The sequence below is a fragment of the Anopheles bellator genome, chromosome 1 (assembly GCF_943735745.2).
Source record: "Anopheles bellator chromosome 1, idAnoBellAS_SP24_06.2, whole genome shotgun sequence".
NCBI lineage: Eukaryota > Metazoa > Arthropoda > Insecta > Diptera > Culicidae > Anopheles > Anopheles bellator.
The window spans coordinates 26,956,030-26,978,617 of record NC_071285.1 but is presented as its reverse complement, the minus strand read 5'-3'; the positions used below and the strand labels follow the sequence as shown (position 1 = coordinate 26,978,617).

At 42.2% G+C, this 22,588-nt stretch overlaps 3 protein-coding genes across 3 annotated transcripts; 1 reads left to right on the top strand and 2 right to left on the bottom strand.

Moving 5' to 3' along the window:
- Positions 1-237: 237 nt before the first annotated feature.
- LOC131216345 (charged multivesicular body protein 7) lies at positions 238-1,960 on the bottom strand. The gene is made up of 3 exons (XM_058210809.1): positions 1,935-1,960; positions 1,340-1,836; positions 238-1,259 (listed from the first exon to the last, which is right to left on the bottom strand). The coding sequence occupies exons 1-3, from the start codon at positions 1,957-1,959 to the stop codon at positions 360-362; spliced, it is 1,422 nt and encodes a 473-aa protein (XP_058066792.1). The 5' UTR covers position 1,960; the 3' UTR covers positions 238-359.
- A 784-nt stretch (positions 1,961-2,744) lies between these two features.
- On the bottom strand, positions 2,745-9,215 carry LOC131215345 (A disintegrin and metalloproteinase with thrombospondin motifs adt-1). The gene is made up of 13 exons (XM_058209732.1): positions 9,048-9,215; positions 7,275-7,347; positions 6,405-6,497; positions 5,454-6,318; positions 5,264-5,392; positions 4,945-5,194; positions 4,586-4,872; positions 4,298-4,349; positions 3,739-4,232; positions 3,478-3,697; positions 3,148-3,411; positions 2,870-3,059; positions 2,745-2,809 (listed from the first exon to the last, which is right to left on the bottom strand). Exons 1-13 carry the CDS (start codon positions 9,213-9,215, stop codon positions 2,745-2,747), a joined length of 3,150 nt encoding a protein of 1,049 aa, XP_058065715.1.
- A 2,203-nt stretch (positions 9,216-11,418) lies between these two features.
- LOC131215344 (regulator of hypoxia-inducible factor 1-like) lies at positions 11,419-22,588 on the top strand. Its single transcript, XM_058209731.1, has 13 exons — positions 11,419-11,430; positions 12,862-13,047; positions 16,149-16,176; positions 16,253-16,401; positions 19,835-20,054; positions 20,120-20,216; positions 20,296-20,667; positions 20,921-21,077; positions 21,230-21,309; positions 21,388-21,501; positions 21,580-21,730; positions 21,794-22,123; positions 22,189-22,588. Exons 1-13 carry the CDS (start codon positions 11,419-11,421, stop codon positions 22,309-22,311), a joined length of 2,019 nt encoding a protein of 672 aa, XP_058065714.1. The 3' UTR covers positions 22,312-22,588.

Below are 22,588 nucleotides of genomic sequence, written 5' to 3'. Positions count from 1 at the left end.
ACAGCTTCACTATTAGTTTCAAGATAAAGCATCATGCAGATACTGCAGCGATGTAAGATATTTCATCTTTTCTTTACTGTGCCCGCAGTGTTCTAGGTATAGTAAATTGTAGTCGTTTTTTTTTTAATCAATTCTCCGTTTGCATGCCGCATCAACGAATATCTGTATTATTCAACTTTTTTTACCCATAAATAAATAAAAACACAAAATAAATCTTTATGTACAATTCGAGCCGTTTATTTCAACTTTTGAAATATAAGTTATACATAATAACTCGTTTTTGAACATCTACGGCGTATTATGTTCGTACCATTTCATGATATAAAATTTTTCACATTTGATACTTCATCAACCCATTATCAAATCTGTGGATGGGCTGTTTTCGGTCCCGGTCGTTGTGGTAGCGTACTATCTACTCTCAGAGCCGCAAGCCTTTTTTCGATTTCCTTGTCAAAATCTAGCAATTGATCAAGCTCTCTCATTTGCGCCGGTTGCACCGTTGAAGCAATATGGATTTTATGCTTATCCTCATTGTTAGTCTCTTTCACACTCATATCGATAAGACCGCTTAATTCTTGTTCAAGATCTAGGTCGTCAACGTCTTCCGTCGTTCCAGCACCGATCATGTTTTGCATCTCATCATGCGTCTCCAAAACATCTTTCAGTTCCAGCAGTGTATTATCCACACTATCGAGTGTTAAACCAGAATCAGCGAATGCCTGCTTCAAAGTTTTTGTGCCCAGCTTGTATGCCTCTATTATGTTCTTCTCCAACTGGCTATCGTGAATTTTAGAAAGTATATGTTGTAAATTTTCCAACGCACTAACTTTTCGTTGCATGTTTTGTTCGAGTATGTGCTTTTTCTTCAAATTACTTTTAGCCAACTGCTTGCAGCCATTTTTGATGCATGCATGCACTTCCCCCATAGTTTCGGCGATCTGCTGATCAATGCTGGCTATGCTGGTTTTCAGCTCCTTCTCACTTTGTTCCAACTCGAAAATTGACCTCTCGAGATGGGAAATGGGTTGGGCGATACTGTTTGGCTTGGCAAATTTGACAATTTCACGTTTGTGCGTCTCTTCAAGGAGTATTTCTTTCGTTAAACGTTTTTCTCGTTCGAGCAAAGCTACCACTGGTCGAATTCCACCTTCCACTACATTTGACGATTGGTTCACAATCTGAACCAACTCGTCATAACTCAAAATTTTGTTGCACAATCCCTGCTTGTTGATGATTTGTTCGATCTGTTCCGCGTGATGCTGAAAGAGAACATCAGAGGCACTATTATTATGTTATGTTGCCGACTGGTTATAAAAATATATCGCACTTGATGACATACCATTGCCACTTTTTTCACAACATATTGCTGTAATTCATTGCGAGTATTTCCAACTAACGTGTGACGAGCTTTTTCGTAGCCCCACTTAACTGGAGTTTGCATGAATTTATTGAAGGCCCATTGGCTCCATCCCAAAGACGCGGTTTGTTCCAAAAGTTGCTCCATTTGCAGAAGTTCCCCATTCGCGTCCATTTCATCAAACACCGTCTGAAGGCAGTACGGTACAGTTCCCTTTCGGCGAAAGGATTCCTTGAGGCTGGCTATAGATACAACGCACTGCCCTGTAGCAATGCAGTAGGAGGAAATTAATTCCTTCCAGAACTTTAATTTGCTGTCATAGCTATCAGGGTTAACCATCCTGGGTCGAAATTCGCTCAAGAGCACACCCATTCGGTTATCGTCTCTCCAACACTCTGGAAGGAAAGATTTGTCCGATTCCTGCTTCAGCACACTTAGTTCTTCGTGGGTTGGTTTCGCCATTCTTGATTCCACAAATTCTGCAATGGTAAGATACAGAATCAAAGCTGTTCTTAGAAGTGTTTCGTACGTCATGAAGTAATTACGAATCTTTTCCGGAACAACAACTATTGTTTACCAAAAACGTTGATGTTGATGCGCATATGTTGACGTTTGTTTCGTTAAAGTCAGTTGAAAATCAGTTGTCAGCTATCGAGTTGAAACTTGAAACCTCAACATTGTGATGCTGGGGTGCCACACGGAGCGCAAACACTCGATCTGACATTTCAGATAAATGCCGAATTTTGTGCGCTTTTGTCGAAACGTTTATGCCCCAGCGGACACGTAAAAACCGTTTGCAAACGCTTTGTTTACAATAATGTAAGTTCTTATTTGCTGGTATAGCAACAAAACCTACAATAAGAGAAAAAATATGTTCAGAAATCAACTTACATCTTCGATTTCTATTTTCTCCAACCAAAAACACGAATTTAAACACGTTTAACATTTTGGTTTTATATTTTAAACTTGTTACCCGAAGCGCAAACGATTTGACGTTTTTACGCTCCGATATACGCTTCGTGTGGCCCTTTAGATGTGCATGCAAAATGTGGCTAAGTGTAAACTTTTCGATTTGCACTTGTAAACGGGAAAGAGCGAAACTTGAGCAAGCTTTTTAATCGAGCCCTGCAAAAATATTTAACGAAACTTTTATTATTATTATTATTTAGTATCAATAGATCGGGCAGAGTCGTATTAAGGATACTTTATCATTCAATTGTGTTTTTCGCTGGTTTAGTTAAAAATACCCGTGCATAAGCAGCTTTAACAGCAGTAGCAGGAAACAAAAAAGGGCGTATGTTAAATTATATGTTATAGAGTTTATTAGGATTTCTAAAATTTTTCACCACGATCAAATGGTTTCCATTTTTAGCTTCTACATCGGTCATCACGCAACTGGATCAAGTAGATCGACAGGATTTCCAAAATTGATTCCATCTTCCACAGTTGTGTCTAAAACATGAAATTCTTAGGAATGTAATGTTCTTAAAACACGAAACTTCAAAATATTACCATCGGCAGCATAAGTTTGCGAAATGCCTGCGATTAAGGCTTTCATAAAGGCTAGATTGATTTGCTTTGTTACACTGCTTGGTAGAAAATATTCGAAGATTTTGTCACTTTGTGTTGCCGATCTTCTTATTCGGTTCGGTGAACCGTGCGCGTTTGAGTCGTTAACGGGCATACCATCATTACCGAACAGCTGAAATAAAAAGTACCGAAAAACAAGCTATAATTAAAATGAATTTAAAACGGATCAGCATTGATAATAGATGAGGAGAGTCACTTGCCAGACATTTTCCATTCACACAGTAACGGTTCTGTTGGTTATGATTACAACGTGACCCAACCGGAAAGAGGCCTTGTTCGCCGTTAACAAAATAGAAACGGTGGCTTAGGAACAAGTCTTGACATGCGATACGGCAACTTCGGTCAGGATTGGCCGCGGTGGCTGCTATTTGCATTCCGTTTCCTGATAAACCCCTAACCCTCTTTTGATACCGCTTACAGAGTTGAGTCGCAAATTCGTTCATCGACACTACGCTGTCACATGCCTTATTAAAAGATAAGGAATCAATATCAGAAGCGGAAAATAGAGCAATCAGTACGACGGTACTAACAATGGTATTCACATTGCAAAGCTTTATCCTGGCACTGCCCTCTGAAGTGGTTACTAGTTGAATGCCTTTGGTGTCCTCGACGCAACCAAAATAGCAAGCTGATTTAACTTCCCGGCTGAGGTTGCGGCTTTCGAACTCCGATAATCTTGTGGAATGAAGAGCTTGCGCATCGCGCGCATTATAATGATCTGTAATGTAACTATCGCCGTTTGGTTTTCCGCTTCGCTCGGTATTGCTGGTGGACTCTGCAGAAAAATATACGTTACAACGCACATATCAACTAAGTACTGAGAGCTACGTGTACCTTGTGTAATAGTAGTCATCCTTTCAGCAATTTGATTGGTTGACACACTTTTTTGGGTCAAGCGGAACTCTTTGTAATCTCGGTGATTTTCTCGATATATACTGTTACTTATTCGCTCCACATCATAGCTCGACGGGCAAAGCATTGCGTGTAGTCGATAGTAGTTGTTGGTCGTGTTGTTGCAATCAAACAGCTCGCAGCGACCGCTCACACAGTAGTACGTGTCCTGCTGGTTTCCATCCAACAGCTGGCACCTAGTTCCATCGGGGTAAATCCAGCTTTTGGTCTTCGGTGTGCCAGATTTTGTGGCACAAAATACTTTACAGGCGTCTTCGGCATCTAGAACTGCCTTCTGCAAGCCATACCCTATGATGTCAGCATCAAACTCCTGAGCACGGCCGCAAATTTGATTGGAAAACTCCGATACCGTTATCCGCGCAATATTGTAACACTAAACGAAAAACATGCAGCAGTGTTACCGGTTTGACAATATTGGGTTTCTACAATTGCACTTACCTGCTTGTTGAGGCACGTCTCGTACTTTCGGCTGGAACCTGAGCAGTGCTTACTGGAATTGTAAGAAAAGTTCACGGCCATTATCACTCTTATACACTAAACCGAAACCCCTTCAAACCAACTTTTCAAATTCGTAATAAGCTGCATTTTAGACCAAACTTAATTGAAAAACAAATAATTCGTAAACTGCATACGAAACAATACTAAGTAGTAATATGGTGGGATCGTTACGTGTGAGTTTGATCTTCCTACGGTGTACTCCGATAGGTAATATAAAATGGCACTTACCGTTTGTCGAGACATGTTCGCGTAAATTGCCGCAGCCCCGTGCTTCCTTCTTTCAACCTTCCCGACTCTCCGTACAAACATCCCGAAACGCATTCCGTTGGGTCACTCCACTGGCTCCACGTTGGAATTACACTAATCGCTTTCGTTAAATCCTGTTTCAAACTGGCAAGTCTGATGCCTTCCAGAAAAGTTTTCTTGTCTATTGTTTTGAATGCGGTGATACGCTGACCGTTCGGGTGTGCTGAAAGGCTCGTGATTTTCGATGTACAAACGCCACTTCTGCACCACTGCGTAGCATAAAATGGGACAAGCAGCAATGTGTTACTATTTTCGAGCATGTCGTGTAACAGAACAATTACCATCGCTTTTCCACAGCTAGTTCCCTCCAGGGCAGGATGAGAGGTCCAGGTATAGCGATCCCGCTGGCAGTGCAAGTCCCGGCAAATATCGGTTAAATCTTGTGTTTTCGATCGCACACTATCCTTTCCGTACTTCAGCAGGCACTGTTGGTCGGCATCGAACCGCTCACCGGGCAGCTTTCCCTCCCGCGTGTGATCGAGTAGCAATTCGTAATGTCCTCGATCGAATAAGCAGGTGGCCTGCGATGTTCTGCAATAGACACGGAAGATTGTAAGGTGCACCGTAATACCGCGCTGCGGTTGGTTAGCAAACGCATACTTAAGGAAAGCATTCAAATAGTTTCTACTGCAAGACGACCACGAGGTTTTGCCACTGCCCAGAGTGGGTGACATGATGTACAAAGTAGGATCACAGTTGTTTTCCGATGTGTCATGTCGCATGCCGAGACTGAGAAAAATAGGCATAAAGTTTGATCAAAGTGAACCATGCTTGAGTGTGATTGCCATACTTGTGCCCTATCTCGTGGGAAACGACAAATACACTTTCAAAGTGCTTTCCCTCGTTGATGGTGCAACTGGATGTGGCCGTGCACATTCCGCTGACGGGCGCCAGGCCCACCACTTGATTGCTGCTTTTCCCATTCTTGTTCACCACGAACAGATCCAAGCCCGTGAGTATAATGGCATGATCAAAGTGCACCGGATCGGCATCGGAAATCGGGTTGAGCTTCCGCTGCCAGCCACAGAAACTGTTGAGGTAGACGTCAATATCGATCGATCTCCGTAGATCCTGGGGGTCGTTGTGTAGTATTTCCAGCCGTTTCAGAATGAAGTTGATCGTGTGTCCCAACGATGGGTGGTTGTACAGGATTTGAACCCCGTTTATCATGGTCAGGATAAAACGTATGAGATAACCCTCCGTGTTTTTGGGATAGTTTTTCACCATGTGCCGATACAGGTCCTTGTCGATAAAGATGGCGGTTTCAATGTGCAACACATCCGGTACGACCGAGATGCCGTCCAATTGGCGCTTGTGTCGCCGTCCATGGGTTTGGACTGCTACTGGGAGCTCCGCGATCGATCGCGTGTCTTGCAGTTTGTCCTTGTTCAGTAAAATATGCGCCCTTTTCCCAAATCGTTCCGGTAGCGGGTGTATGATAATATTGGTTTCATTCGATCTGACCAACCCACGAACGTTCCCTTCGCATAGGTCGAACGCGGCACGTTCATTTCGGTAGAAACAATCTTTGTACCTCATTATGCGGTCATAGGAATCGTCTAGGAGGACCGTACTGTTGTCGTAGTGTTTTAGGAAGACAAACGAATCGTCTATCAAAATATCCGATTTCTGTAGCTGTAGTGAAAAGTTGGCACCTAAAATGTTATCAAACCGTAACTCAATAAATAGTAACACTATGTAGTTTACCTTCGTTTCTTACCACGTCCTTCCCTGTGCCCACCTGCGCCTCCCATATTAAAGTGTAAATGCCCAATACCGGGCCATGATCTGGCTGCACGTTTTCTTTGGTGTACGCTTATAATCGTAAAGTCGTCTGTTGGGGACAAGCAGAAATGGGGTTATATAAACTTTAAGCAATTGACGAATATGTTTCAAAAAAGCTGTTAGCAATCAAACAGAGTCCGCGAACTGTTTCAATAGGAATTGGTACATATTCTTTCCGCGCTTCTGTCAATTCACAGTGAAGTTGCTGTTCGTGCAATGAGAACCAAACTGCGATCGTGAGATTTCATCTCAGCGATCACTGTGGCCCATTCAACTCAATTCTTAGGTGCTTATGTTTCTTGACGCCTGCAAAAAAAAATGCTGTGATCCGCGACAACAACAAAAACATTTTAAATTGGAGTTTGGCCCATCCCCAAAAGATGGGGTAAGCGCTTTGGATCCACCACACCACAAGACTGGCTCTCTGTTTTGGGGGTCTGTGAAGGGGGTTTTGGTGTGATCTGGCGTTAAATGCTTCGTTTGGGGTCTTTTGAAAAGATAATCTCCAGCAAAGGCTCCACTCCGTCTCCGGCTAATCTACAGTGCGTTGGTACTCGTGCAATTTTTTCCCTTAAGTCAAAAAGGTTTTTATGGGCACCTCGCACCGCAACGTTATTGCAATAGAAGCGAAAAGATTAAAACATAAAAGGGCTGCTAAATAAACGTCTATCTCTCAGTTTCCCCTAAAGCTTAGTTCGCCACAAACGGTACACTGAAGAATTTCCCCACGGAATTTGTAACCTTTTAAAAGCAAATTTGTTTAAAGTTTTAAACGATAGTATGCGGTACGATGGTATAGAACCGTAGGAAGAAAATATTAACTCACCCTTCGGACTGCCACCAAACAGCATTAGTTGTTCGTGTTTGTCGATATATTTATATAAATTTTTTTCGTCTATCTGTAATTAAAAGAAATTGAAAAATAAGGTATAATTTATGGTTGCACCGCTCCAAATAAACCATGTAGTAACATATCGAATGGAAAAACAATGCTCCTTTGGAAGTGCCGAGAGTCCAATGCGGAAGTACGCTCCCGATTTCTACAGGTTAACCTCTACTTTTATGATGTGGATCAACCATTTCTCCCGTAGGTCAACATGAGGGCCACAGTTTCGCCAAACTTCAATGAAACTCGCTGCAACCCGAAATCCGTGGTACTCTATTTACAAGGTTAGCGGCTGGCGATTAGTTAAACCATGGTGACAATCAAATTTAAATAACAGAGCCGAAACTTATTGTATACGTTTGTTCTCACTCACGTAAAAATGTCTCGCGTTCTACATTGACCAGAAACTATGCCAATGCCAATCCTACCCCATTATTGTTTTAACGCGTTTGAAAGTCGGCATTTGCATACGGTATTCAAAAATATTCTGAAATGAAAAACAGGGCTAATAAACAGGGCTATTTTCCATCGTTTCCATGGTTTTGCATGGAGAGGAAACTAACAGCCAATGAAAACACATCACGGTCCTCCAGAGGCAGGTTGCAATGAACGTTCTGGTTGAGTCACCTGGGAGTGCAACATCACAAAGCGCATAGCAAAAGCATAAGGCTTCGTGCTTTTCGGTGTCCGAACGACACCGGCAACATTGGCGATGGCACTGCGTAACTTTTTCTCTCATCGCCAAAGACTGACCCAAAGAGTCGTATCGTCTCCATGTAAATTGTCTTGAGAAAATAGTCACAGATTCAAATAATGGCAGCGAGCCAGAAGCAGAGAGGCGAATGTCGCAAATGTGGAACACATCGGGGCATCCCACGCTGGCTTTCAAGCGACTGACATTCATTTCGCTACTTTACGCAAAGAAATATTCTTCCAAAGGCAAATGGTTGCTTACTTCGACAAGACAAACCACTCTGAATCCCGGATTTTGCATTTGCCCAATTTAGGGAACTTTAATTGCAATTAAACTGGCTGCCAGAAGAATTCTTATAGTGTCCCTTCGTTTCGTGTTTTTCAGGTTCGCCTCGGCAAAAATGGGCTCGTGAACCGATTATTCAATTATCATGGATTTAAAGTTGTAAATCAATGTCTGCTATAAGTCAAAGTTTAAAATTTAGTAAGCAAAATGTTAATAAAATGTATAAAATGCAAACTTTTGCATACCAACAAATTACTACACATAGCATTTTGCAGTTTGCAGGTCGGAGCAGGTGAATTGGGCAGGTGAAATTGAAAGTAGACATAGTTTCGTAAAGTTTCAGTGTAGTACAAAGTAAATGTGACAAATATGGCAATTCTTAGTGGATCTCCATACCATTCTATTATTTCTACACCTCACGGTGCGTGACGTATCATACATTAGATACGTTCGCGATTATGAACGGGAACGCGAGTTGACTAAACTTGCGGACAACAATCGTAACTCAACTACCGTGTAATTAGAATTCAGGTCATTGGAATCAGTTGGAAGTTAAGCTGCCGGAATGGTTCTGGGATTTTTTACTGCACTGTACACTGGAACAGGCTCGTCCTACAGTTTGCGCATTTGCGTCCAAAACTCCTGTTGCTTTTTGTCCAGATATTGTTACACAAATTAGTTTTATGAATAAGCTGCGAATAAGAGTTAAAAAATGTACTGCCACCATTGCTTACCTTAATATTATTCAATATTAAATAGTCTACTCGTTCTATATCCAAGTGAATGCATACTATAGAATGTTGCATCAGTACCGTAACTATCACAAGAAATGCCACGATATGCGGTCTCACAGTGGTCTCGACCACTGTTTGGTGCGCACATTTAACTCTTCGGCGACACATTTTTCACGTTTTGCATACTGTGCCCAGACCCGATGCCACCAACTTTTGCACTACAATATTTCGACAGCATAAGCATGCACGTACAACATAAATACACATTCAACGAATCAGGTGTTTGGTGGGTGGACGCGAGACAAGAACAGCTGAAACCACTGAACGCCGAATCCCGTGAACGAAAGTCAACATCTTCAATCGTTTGAACAGGCGTTTACTTGCACTGAAGCCACATTCTAGCACTGTTCAGCTGTAGCATGAAACTACAGCAGCATAGCCAGAGCTTTGCCCTCCTACTATTTAACCACTACACGAACCAGTTGCTCTGCGGCGTGCTTAATTGAACGGACAATTTTTATTGTTCAAAGTCGCTAGACCACAAAACGGCTCGACCGCAGGTGTGATGCGGACGAAGTGAGCTCAACGTTTGAACACCTCGGGAGCCGGGTATGGTATGAACTGAGCATTCGGATCCAGCGCGAAAGAGACGACGTTGGCTCTTCAAACAACATCACCCGCGAACCTCGCAACCATTTCACCGATGTTTTTGATGTGTTGATGTTGCCCGAAGCCGCATCGGCCTTTTAATGTGGAATACATTCCCTCGCTGGTCTTGATTCATAGAAAAAAAAAATGTTATGCCGCAAATGCAGGAGAAGGAAACTCTATAAACTATCACGTCTAAAACCTATCGTCACGCTGAAACTTGGAATTCTGCATCATTTTCCTATTTTGTACGATATTTCATTATATTTTCTGTGCTAAAAAGCATTGCCAACGCATTTTCAATAGTCTGATAGAGCGAATGGAATCGTTCACTCTGAAGACTTTACCTAAATATCCATTATATCAACCGAAAACACATTTTATGAACATTTTACACAAATTTTCCATTTCCATCAGCGGTCTGCTGATACAAGTTGCTAGTGTTGGCTTTACGCCCAAAATGCGGTCGCTACCCATAACAACGTTGTTTGGACCTTGACATATCGTCCTTGGCGTTCCAGTCAGTCGTACCAGATCTTGGTACCTCGTTTGCCATTTTCCGCTTGATGACTGCAAATGCCTTCGTCCATATCGCGATCTCGCACCAAGCAGTGAAACTGATGCCCCGAATTTAGGTGGCTCTGTGGACTCCGGATCTTCCGACATTTCGCTCAGCGCACTTGGAAGCTCTTTGGTATAGCCTTACGAGGAAAACTCGCTACGATGCTCCTTCGAAAATGGGTTTCCCTTTCATCGGCGATGCAAATTTCTTCGAAAATACAGGATTCCAGCAGCTTCTGTCAATTAATAGTTTCATGCTTTAATGCTGATGAAAGGATTTTTTTATGCGGTCACCTCAGATGGAGTTTGCTCAGACTTGCAAGTAATCGGTAACTGAAAAAATATAATATACGTCACGATATTACATGGTATCCCTTGCCTTATGTATGTGTCTTTCCTCGCTTGATAGGCCTGCCGTCTAAGGTTGAGCTGCCGAGGAACCGCCGATTTCATAACTCAGCCCCCCTGACTCGGACAACAGACGCTGTGTTGACCACAGTTCCATGGTGGAACAGGTGCTCGAAACTCCTTCCCTGTTAGCATACGATCGAAGGTCTCACCGAACCCGGTGAGCCCCCGGCCGGCATGGGATGGAAGGAATAGAAGTTCGAGGATATGAAGCCAGCCGCTTTGCGGTCTGACTTACCGATACATCAACCTTTGGATTAAGTTAGTTGAGCCATCGTGGCAGTGATACCAAAACTGCCCCTGAGTGATGCTTTAAGACATGTGTCTATGTTAATATCAATTCACTGGTGAGAATGGCGTTGCTTTGTTTCCTCACACGTCTGCCCTCAATGATGATTCAGGCATATCTTCGGACTGGCGATTATCTTGTGTTTGCAAAAAGTTTTTTTTTATTTGCTTGCTTTGTGATGCTTTCTTGCTGGGTGAGGCCTTAAGATATGTTTCTACGGGTTATGTTGAGGTCAAGTTGAAAAGGGTGTTGCTTTGCTTGCTTCCTCTGAAAGAGAAACTGTGCAGCACGTCCGCGTTCGATGATCATTCGGACATATCTGTGGACTGATGATTATCTTTCGTTTGCCAACGGCGTTTTTACTTCTTTGGAACGATATCGCGAGTTGAAGGTACACGCCTATAAAGAAGGGCAGTTAAGCTCTCACCCTGAACAGTGGAAGCGTTGGACAAAAGTCAATACACCATGAAAATCGATGTAAAATCCAGCGAAGTCATTTTTAGAGAAGACTGCCAACACCTATGCTGCCAACGAACTGCCTATGCTGGAATGCAAACAATGTTTAAAATTGATTGACGATTGTTTTTCGTAACCCTTAATTCTCACAGTGAACGTGCTGTTAAACCTGTACTTATCTATTTTAGGGAATTATAACTGAAATTCTCTAACTTTGAAATCGATTAACGGCCGCCTTTCCCCGTAGGGCGGTGGTAACGACAGCGCCCATTTTGGAAGGCCGCTGCCTATTGCTTGATTTTCGTCCGTTGAATTGAACGGTCACAATCATGTTATTATCGATGTTCCTTTTCTTTTGCTCAATGTTCACCTGTCCGTACCTTAATGGATTGTCCAAAGGTGTCTGATGTTAGAGCTGAATTTTTATGCTCGTCAATCTTCTTTGATTCCCGGACAATGCCCCCTTCGAAATTAAAGCAATATTTTTACTTTCATCAATATTTTTGCTCGATATTTTTTGCATACAAAAATGTTCACTTTTCTCTTTTCTGTTTTCTTTTTTTCTTTTTTTATGTTTTCCACGATTTATTAGAACTTTGCATTTGCTCAATGTGATGAAGAGTTAAGATAAAACAAATAAATAAATAAATAAATAATAAATGAATAATAGATAGTAAATAAAGTGATTAGATAATGGGGCTCTGGTGGACTACTAGTTCTCTGAATTATCTGGGAACAGGACTTTAGCTTCTTCGCAGTGGTCAGAATGTCTCGTCTGATGTAGTTGTGACGACTCTATACTGTTTGTGATTATCTGTGAACGAGGACGTAAAACGTCTTTCTAGTCTTGACTGTCCTTACAAAATACTACTTAAAAGAAGCGTGTTCAACAATGAAATCAACCAAATGAAATTTTATTCAATGAAAATTATGTTCCAATAGTCGCAAAATAATAACTAATAACACACGAATTTATTCACTTCCTTTTTTATTTCTTTGCCATCTATCTTCAAGCTCGCGCGACCGAAGGCTCATTCAGAGGTCATGATAGGTTTGAAATATCATCTCTTTTGACACTATAGTTCACCAAAAAGTGAAAGCTAGAAGCATTACCTTGGGCTACATTACGAGAGAGCTACTACAAATAGACCAAAGTTAAAGCGTTTCCCACATATTGACTTCTGACCACCGGCACTTGGTCCATCGGCGTAAAATCAATGGGACTTCTGTGTGCAAACAAATATGGACCCTTTTCCGTTTTCTGTGAAAATTACCGTTTCTTTGCCCGTTTTTTATGTAACACTGATCTTGAAGAATGAAATAAAATTACACCTGTTGATGTTAATGTTGTTAAAAAATCAAGTTGAGTTTGTTGTTGAAATGAGTTCCCCAATTTATTTTCTTAGCTTAGCATTTCATAGATGCTTAAGAATTCGAACTTTTCCTTGGTAGAATAATGGACGGAATCAGCTGGCGCTCCGCTCGCAGGACAAGTGCCTGTGCGGCCAGTACATCCACTGCCGGATGAAGTTGTCCGACGTATTCAACCGGAAGCTGGGTCTCCAGCAGATCCGCAGCATCTTCGGAACGTTGTCCTCGATACACGTCGTCCGGGAGGTGTTTCTAGCGCTGCTCAGTGTACGTAGCAATGCACGGAAGAACATCAGTTTCCGTCGGAAGAATCAGGGAATACTCTTGGGAAAACGCTACTCGCTTTCTTCTCAGCCAGACGCAGAGGTTTTCTCATGCTGCACCACTTCTTAGCCATTCCAGAGTCTTGGGCGGTTTCCGTAACAGGCTACCGGCGGGTGGTCATTTTTTTTATTGTAAAAAATCTTCTCCAAAAATTAGTTATAGTATGAGACGTAGCGACGCACGCCGGGAATAGCTAGCATTTGGAACATAGCATAAGCATGATTAAGTATTCCGATTTGTCTTTAAAAGTGTTGATTCAAATATTCACAGACAATGGAAAACGATGCGGGTTATATTTTTAAACTGTTTAATATCTCTATCAAGTAGTCGTAAAACATTTTAAGTTTTAACTAGGCTTTGATGGAAGAATAATTCCACAACATTGAAAATAGATTGATTTACCGACATTTATGCAAATGGAAAACCTACGTCGATAAATTTGGCGATCCCGATCGCGTCAATAGTATTCTGAAACAAGTCACGATCTCATACAACTCCGGCTATACGCATATGAGGCCTTCAAATCGGTTAAAAGGTTGTAGCTTCACTTACAAAACAATCATTTTTTCAAGGATCCGATCGTCATGGTGAAAATCTGATCAATGGTAGACTTTCCTCTTTGGAATCCTTCCTGATAGTTTCACTACTACCTAATTATAGTATGGGACCAGTCGTTGCTACATAGTAGCTTGTCTCCCTTTTTGTGTCTGGGGTAGATAATGCAGAGATTCCTGTCACAGATCATCGATTCGTTATCTCATACTCCAGCTACGATTTGATGAAGTCCATGTTCAACTCTCTCTATCCCATTTTTTACGAGCTACAATCCCTTCGAAGCCTGATGTTCTGTTGTAGTCGAGAGATGGCCCTCCGGGTCTCCTCAATGCTCGGTGACAAAAGGAGATTTTTATCCACCATTAGAGTATCTGTCTACTCGGTAATTTGGTTCCTCAAAGTGCTGGGTCACCTACTCTACAGTAGGTGACTTCTTTTACCATTACGCAACGGTTTTTTTAATCAAATCTCCACACTCAACTTTGGCGAACCAAATAGATTTGGGCTTTTCACGACTCTTTTCTCCATGACACCCACGTGGCTTTGTGACTTTCCTTTGGCCCAAATTTGATACAACAAATTACCAGGTTTGGACTTCGTTGATAGAGCACTCGCTCGTTGTGACGCATGTGGCTATGGTTTTGATTCCCGGTACCTGCGCGACGAGGGGCTTGACGCGCGTCCCTCAAACCCACCTGTACAAACACATCGTTACAGAAAGCACCAGAGATTAACATTGTCTATGGTACAGCCCAAGACCCCTGGGCGGTTCTAGCCGGATAAGAAGAAGAAATCATCAGGTGGGGATTCGGGGGACATTGATTAATCTTCAACCATCATCGTTACTTATGTCGTGTTGAACGCCTTCATATGAGCCAACCCCGCTCGCTCAGCATTACAGATCGAGAAGCAAAATCTTCCAAGGTATAAATAAATACATAAATTTAAAAAAAATGAATAAATAAATAAACAAATACAACCTTACGTCTAATGAGGAGCAGCATCGGATGGTAACGCTTTCTTCAACACTCTAAGTTAGTATCTGTAGAGAACTTCAACTTTTTGAACTTTGAGAACTTTGAGAACTTTTTAACCCTTCAAGTTCAATTGTATCCCTTATTTCAATAGTTCAAAAATCGTCCGTCGAGTCAACTCTAAGGTCTTTTGAGATCGCCAAAAAACCCAAAACATCCAATAGGTTCTTACCATCTTATCGAAGGGGTTCAACAAAAATGTGTCAAGTTTAGTGATGCAACAGAAAAGGCGTATCGATGGAATCGGGTACGGCCGACACCATCAGAGAAAACTTGTCACATGGATCACTGCCATAGACACCCTCTCAAATATATGTAAACTAAGGGCAGGGTGAACACACCTTGATAGCTCATCGCGAAAGGAGTTACGAAAACCAAAGCACGCACGAACCAAACTATGCATCTCGTTGTGGCGAATGGATCATCACCGTGGGGCGAATGGATTATGTTTGGGCCATGACGGTGGATGGTGCAAAAGGAATATTGAAAACAAGATTAACTGCCCCCGAAGGCCCGGCCCAAGCTGGTGAAACGAAAATAATTAGTCTATGATTAATGATCTATCTGTCGACGCGACAGTGACAAATGCTTTTTGGCAAAACTTTCCTGCAAAATCTAAGCTTCATGCTGATGAAGATAACAACAACGAATGCATTTTGGTGACAACCAAATCGTGAAAGTGTTTGCGTGACGATTGAAGATCGCGAACATATTGAAGTGAGTGAGTGAGATATTGAAGCCGTTGCTAACTGTTCCCCGGGCGCAAAAGTCTTGTATGTGTTGCCATTGTCCTGTCCTTCGTTGTTACCCCAGGTTGTGTACTTCAGGTCCCGATAAAATACGTGCTAAATTTCACACTTTGTATTGCAACTACGCTGGCCCGACTTGCTGGCAATTCTTGCATTAGGTTTTAGAGGGCAAATGGCGCAAACTATCCTGCTGTGATTTTTAACCCACTTCAGGGTTTCTTCAAGAAATCGTAAGATTGAGTTGAGTGCCCAGCAGACGACAAAATACGAAAATGATCTGTGCGGAAATATTCGTAACCAAGTTCGAGTAAAGAAACTCTTTCGTTCCAGTTATGGAATCGAATAAGTTGTAGTAAGGCAACAATGTGTCGAAAATAAGTTGCGTGGGAACATGATTGACAACAACATAAAGTGTTAGGACAGCCTCGCAGCATAGTTCTTCTAAATTTTGCTAAACGCACAGCGCATTTTTGCGTTTTTCTTGCAACACCAAAGATGAGATAGGCAGAGAGAGATAGGAGTAACGAAAAGGGAGAAAAGCTTGAAGGGGGGGGGCGGCACAACAGAGCTGGGACACTGGCCAACGAAACGCCGTTGCCGTTAGTGCTGTCCAAACTGGGGTCGTGGGCAGAGCCTTGACGCAGCGGAATGTGTTTCCTTCGCAGCTATCGCTTACGCATAATCATTATCCTTTGCGCATTTTCAGCCACAGCATCGCCTGTTAATGAGTGTTTGTAATCGTTGCCCATTCGTTGTACTTACTACGTGACCTCTAGTAAGATGTACCATTCGTCTCTTTTTCCGCTGCAGCTTCCGTTGGTTCACGCGTGAAATTGTTCAGCATTTATCAATATGATGACTTCGATGAGTGCCGTCGGTTGCACAGTGATTTTGTGTACTGCGTTACAAAAGTGCACTTTGATCCGGATCCCGATTCGTTGCTCTGGAACTATTTACAGGTTAGTGTTTGGCTACACAGCCAGTGTACGGAATGTGCCCCATTTTGATCGTCCGCTAAGAAAACAGCTCTTCTCAAATTTGCTTTCGTGGTGATGTCTTTAAGCCAATAAACCGCGGTTATTTATCATCAACGAGAGTCAACAAGAAAGTGGATTGATGGATTCTGTCCTGCTCATTTTAAAGTGATTTAAATGTTACTAGTTATCGTTATAGTTGGGTGACTTCAGACTTCCAATAATTCAATGGGACATTGATTTGTAACATAACTCTAGGTGAAAACTCCATAATTAATCGAATTGGTTTCGTTGTTTCAACAGCACTTCGAATGGGCGAACAACCATTTGTTCTTTACGTTGACTTATTGAGCTTAATAAAGTCGTAGACAAAACTGTATCGAAAAGGCTGTAGCCAACAAACAGAAATTTATAGGTAATCAGTTACCAGTCGGCAAGTTCGTCGTTTCTACAAGCTTAGCGTGCGTGAAAGGAATTATAAAGGAAAACGAAAAGAAGATCTTTAATCGCTTTTTAACAATATCTTAACAAAGAATGGTTCAAATATCAACAATTAAACCAAGTGGGGGCTGTGGTTGAGTTGCCCAGAGGAATGCAGCAATTATTTAACCTTCACTTCTCCTTCTGAATAGGAACAGTTGGGAATGCTAAATTTAATCTAAATTTTCTTAGTGCTTGTTAAGGTTGCTTTAGAGCAAGCATATATTTGAAGCCGTTTATTAGAGCCGTGTTTTCATTAAATACCGGGTAAACGAATGCCTAATGTAACAGTATACAGCGTTGTTTTCTCTTCATTTTTGGCAATGAAATGGTCTATTTCATTTTTTTTTTTTTGAAAACACGACACCTACTTATCCGGCAATTACAACCACCGAGCGGTCTTGGCCTGAAAACACGATAACCGACCTGCCAACCGGGAAGGAACTTGAAGGACTCAAAAACTATGCACGCTTGAAAAGAGAAGTGCTCAAAAGCGTGGAAGACTTCACGCTTGCCAGCAAAAAACGTGTCATACGCTGATTTTTTTGAGATGCTGATGGTTTTTAAACGTATGGTCGGCCAATGTAATGTTATGGTGAAACTGTGAATGGCTTAGTCGTCCCCGTCGGAGCATTTACGCACTCCTTCTCCAACGCCAGGAAAGTGCCATTTACTACCTCGTACGGGGGGTTTTTGTCCACATATATATTGTTTGAAGTGTTTGAATAGCGGAGTGATGTCACGGTGCTCCAACAAATCGGGCCTCGGGCCTGAACTCCATTTCGTCCACAATGAATGTGGCGGCGAGGTTCGTGATGCTGCGTTCCTGCCGCAAGGCATTGTGCATGGAGCCTTTGGTCTGCAAGGTTATGGCGGATGATTTGCTCGAAAGTGTTTTCTAGGGTACAGCATACATTTCAAATGCCTTACGTAAAAGTTTTTCTAAGGGAATCACGCGAGCCACACGTGAGCCACACGCTAAGATCGAGATCGATAGGAGCGGCAATACGTCGTGGGTAGTCGGAAGTTAAATTATGACACGCAATGAACAGTAGCCGTGCTTTCTAAAAACTATTTTTGAATTTAACCGCTTTACATTCACACTTCAGCTGATCTACGTCAGAAGACAATACAATAATAGATGGCAATAAATAGAAAGACAATAAAATCTATAAATAAAAATGGATGTTTGTCTGTCTGTCTGTCTGCTTTTTCTCCAAAACTACTAAACCAATCCGCATGAAATTTTGCACAGCGTAGTTTTGTGACCCCAGATTGTGAATAGGAAAGTTTGACCCTCCCACACCTCCGGGGAGGGGGAGCTACCATACAAACGTAAAGTAACGTTACATACGTCATTGGGGGGCTACATGAGGCGTATAAACTAGCGTAAAATTAATTAGTAATGCCAAACCGTTTACGCTTCGTGTGGCAGCAAAAATATAAAAACGAAATGTCGAACGTGTTTACGTTCGTGTTTTTGCTCCGAGAAAATAGAAATAGAAGAGAAATAAATTGATTGATTAAATTGATAAAATTGATTGATTGATTGAAATTGATCGTAATTGATAAAATTCAGCTGGTGCGAGTTTAGACATGTATCCAACGGGAAACGGGTAAGGAAGCCGATCGTGTACGTCACCGGGAATCCCAATTGTATGAAAAGGATGAGTAACGGGAAATGAAGAGGGAAGCTGATCGTACGAAACGGAGGAATAACGGGAGGCGGGAAGGGAGGCCGATCGGATGTCATCTGGAAGTCCGATCCTTTGAACCGCCGGATAGTCGCGAAATGAGAATGAAATGAGTCGTGGCGAAGCTCGCCGGGACCTGGTAGTAATAGATAAAATAGCATATCTTTTATATTCCCATACAGCCAGTCCACAGGAAGTAATAACTAATCATTTATAAGATAGTCAATTACAAGCTACCATGGCTTATGAAAGTTAAGCCCACTTATTCACATTAACTTGGAAGAACACTAACGGAACGTAATCTCGATTCCGATCGATAATTTTTTCAAGCCAATGTTTCCTAATATTTCAAGGCAACTTGTTAATGTGTTAAGATGGCAGTTTTTAACAGTGTGCTGTGATCTCAACTCAAGCAAGGATACGTGTTGACAATATGTTGACATATTGTTCTTAAAAAAGGACTTGTACTACTGGGGTCCAAACTTAGTGGGAAACGGGTGTCTTCGATTATGGTGTCGTGGTGCATTTCGAATCCTTTCCGATCGATTGTACGCCATTTGCGTAATGCTGTCCGTCAATAAACGATCGGATTTTTGAAGAGACAATTCTTAGTTCTTATTTCCATCACGAGGAAGCACTTGTATGACATTTTCGTGATTATGTGGTCATCTTTTTTTAGCACCATGTGATCGGTACGAGAACACTTTCTACAGTCAATTACAGTTGTGTTCGGAGTTGAAACGAAGGATATGATGAAAGCTAATCTTTAAACGACCTTTCCCAATCGTTTTGAAAATTGACATACATGTAGTGCATAGAGTAGAGATTGTAGTAAAGGACATAACATTGATTCAGAAGAATAAAGAAGGTGTAGAGTATTGTCCCACGGAATATCGTGTATTTAAGAATAGAAAATCGATCCGTTTCACTTGATGGTTGAGGATCATCTCCCGTTATTTCGTTCACTTGTTCACTTCATCCTCACTTCAACTTGCTCACCTAGTGTTCACTCATCCCCTTACGTTTACCAATTTCGAATGAGCATTTAAACCTTTTGGCTAAACCCACCACCTATTCAAATCCCAACAGAAGGATTTTTCGAGCTACAAGCAAAGTCCTGATATTTTTGGCCGCATTAGTACTAAGTAGAGTGGAACGAATGCAATTCAACGCTGATGTTTGTAACGCTTGTTGTATCATTATCAACTAATGAGCCTTCGAACTTCTATTGATTTCCATTACAGAACTACTCCACTCATCCCCGTCGTTATGATAGAAGGACGATCGAGATGGGCACTTGTGTCCAGGAATGTGCCGCTTCGTCCGCGGCATACAACGTAACGACTGTTCTAGAAGATTGCGTATCGAGCAAAGTGTGGGCACAGTATGAGTTCAATTCCAGCGTCGAAACAGTGAAATGTATCAGTTCGGCGCAATCCACCCTCCAAGACGCGACAGGGATAGGTAATGCATTTGTTTGCGAATCGAAGAAAAAAGTTTCAACTTTAAATCTACCACTGTACCGTTAGGCATTCTTGAAGTGGCTTTCCTCTGCTGTGCTGTCGGCATTGTGGTACTAGTTGGTTTGTCCACAATAAAAGACACAACTACGCCACAATCCACCAGGTGAGATTTTTATGTGGTGCAGCATTCCGAGAGGGTTAACGTCGCCCTAACCCTAACCCCTCCCATTTGGTTGATTAAGATTCATTCCAGTCCCTTCCCGCCTTGTGAAGTCGTTTTCACTCGCACGAACCCTGCCGAAGCTGGTGAACCGGAACGGCCGGTCGGAATCGGTGCTCTACCATTTGGATGGTATACGGACAATCGCCACGATGAGTATTCTGTTGGCTCATTCCTCGATACCGTTATTAAAAATGCCACTGAAGAATGTGGAGCAGCTCGAATCACAGCTCGACCATCCGTTACTTCCGGTTGTAATGGCCGTTAACACGTACACGGTACAGTTGTTTTTCATACTGGGAGGATTTCTGTTGGCAGTCAGCATACTCGAGCGTGGGGATACCGAAACATCGGCATCATTCTTCTTCGAACGAGTTAAAAATCGGTTAATAAGGTAATGAAACAGCATGTTGGCCGGCGGGTCCTGAACAGGACCTGTGATTCTTGTATCGCCTCTTGTTAGCACTTATCCGTCATCGAAAGCAGGAACTGACTCTGGCTCTGGCTCGGAAGTCCAGCGGTTTTTTCTTATTTAGTGATAGCAACCCCCTCAATGTTCTTGAGGAATCAGTTCTTTTTAACCTCCTCTCTATGTATCTGACGTGTGTAAAATATCAACAGTGTTTTGCCTGCTTAAACTATTTCAGGATACTACCATCCTACATTTTCGTAATCTTCTTTCACGCATCCTGGTACCGTCACCTCTTCGACGGCCCAATCGGTCACCGGTTCACGGATTTCTGTACTTCGCACTGGTGGACCAATTTGCTGTTCGTTAACAACTACGTCCATACTGAGGAACCGGTAATTAAACATTAATGTCCCTAGTAACTGTGAGTTTAAGGTTTCGTGCATCGGTAGTGTCGCAGAAGTCAATCATAAGGGATGGAACACGTGTTGAACGAATGAAGCGTTTCGAATTTGCACCAAACTGACATGTCTACTCTGTTTTGTAGTGCATCCAATTCGCATGGTACTTGGGAGCGGACTTTCAGCTTTACCTAGTCGGAACAGCGCTGATGATGTTAATGTTACGGTATGGAATCAACTAAAAATGTGTCCGCCCAATAGATGCACTGTAGACCGTTGGCAATGCGTTCTCTTACTACCACAGATTTCCCAAAGGAGCCAGATCTATTCAAATCTGCATGGTGTTGAGCGCGCTGTTGATTCCCGCAATTACGATCTATGTCTGCCGGCTGGACGCTACTGTTATGTTTATCTTGAAGTGCGTTTTGCTAGTACATTCAGCTAAGCAACTGCAACTAGTCAAATCATACCAAAAACTAATTTGCTTCAATTGCAGATACGTTTTGAAAGAAATCAGAACGTTGCCTTATTACACCAAGGTGTACCTTCCATTGGAAACGAACGCTGGAAACTATTTCTTCGGTGTGCTTGGTGGCATTTGCTATCATAAGTACAAAGACAAACCGTCTGGATTTACTCGGCTGAAGGTAAAAAAGGAGGCTGATAGTGTTAAATACTTTATTGACGTCATTCAATCATTCGCTTTTTAGATGAACTACGTACTTCCGATTGTGGGCACACTCTTTCTAGCGGGTAATTGCTTGACGATGCTGCTTCCCGAAGACCATTTGGACTATCCTTCCGTTTTGCTTGCCGTGTTCGGTACGTTCCTGAAAAGCATCTGGGGACTGTTTCTAACCATAGTGCTGCTCTACTTGGCCCTGAAACGGCCACCATCCATGTTGGCAGTAGCACTTCGACATCCGATGATGCTCGTGGGATCGAAACTAAGCTACTGCATCTACCTTGTCCAGTATGGGCTAATTTACACCATCTACAGATACGTCACACAACCGCTGATGTACAATGGGTTTACTTTGGTAAATGTGCCATTTACTACTGTCTTGAAAGTACGGTTCTGAAAAACTATATTTTGTAATTTCAGCTCTTGTTCACGTCCACGATCGTTGGCCTAACGTGGACGATCGCATTCTTGCTACATGTGTGCCTGGAGCTGCCTTGTGATACGCTTCTGAAACCCGAAAATCCCGGAAGCAAGCGAAAATGATCACTCAATTTCACAAACTGGTGCTCCTGAAGTTTTCTTTAAGAAGATTATACTTTGTAGCTTTACCATCGTAGTTGGAGTGAATAAACATATGAACTGTGTAGCAATGCTTAGCGAACTAGGTAATAGAACGAAAAGAAATTTAAATTTCGCTGAAACTTGAAAAATGTTAGAAATTTACAATGGATGACCGCCTCAATTTTTGAGCAAATAGTTTACCAAGCTGTTCATGCCCCCGCATCCCATTATTGTTTTCGGACGTTACAGAGACTAAACG

Excerpts from the sequence above, each read along its gene's own strand:
- LOC131216345 (XM_058210809.1), bottom strand. The coding sequence starts at position 1,959 with ATGCGCATCAACATCAACGTTTTTG. Across the intron at positions 1,837-1,934 it reads CATCAACATCAACGTTTTTG|AATTTGTGGAATCAAGAATG; the intron begins GTAAACAATAGT and ends TTACCATTGCAG. Across the intron at positions 1,260-1,339 it reads TTGTGAAAAAAGTGGCAATG|CATCACGCGGAACAGATCGA; the intron begins GTATGTCATCAA and ends GTTCTCTTTCAG.
- LOC131215345 (XM_058209732.1), bottom strand. The coding sequence starts at position 9,215 with ATGTGTCGCCGAAGAGTTAAATGTGCGCACCAAACAGTGGTCGAGACC. Across the intron at positions 7,348-9,047 it reads TAATATTGAATAATATTAAG|ATAGACGAAAAAAATTTATA; the intron begins GTAAGCAATGGT and ends TTTTAATTACAG. Across the intron at positions 2,810-2,869 it reads GCAAACTTATGCTGCCGATG|ACACAACTGTGGAAGATGGA; the intron begins GTAATATTTTGA and ends TTCATGTTTTAG.
- LOC131215344 (XM_058209731.1), top strand. Across the intron at positions 21,078-21,229 it reads ACGTCCATACTGAGGAACCG|TGCATCCAATTCGCATGGTA; the intron begins GTAATTAAACAT and ends TCTGTTTTGTAG. Across the intron at positions 21,731-21,793 it reads CTGGATTTACTCGGCTGAAG|ATGAACTACGTACTTCCGAT; the intron begins GTAAAAAAGGAG and ends TTCGCTTTTTAG.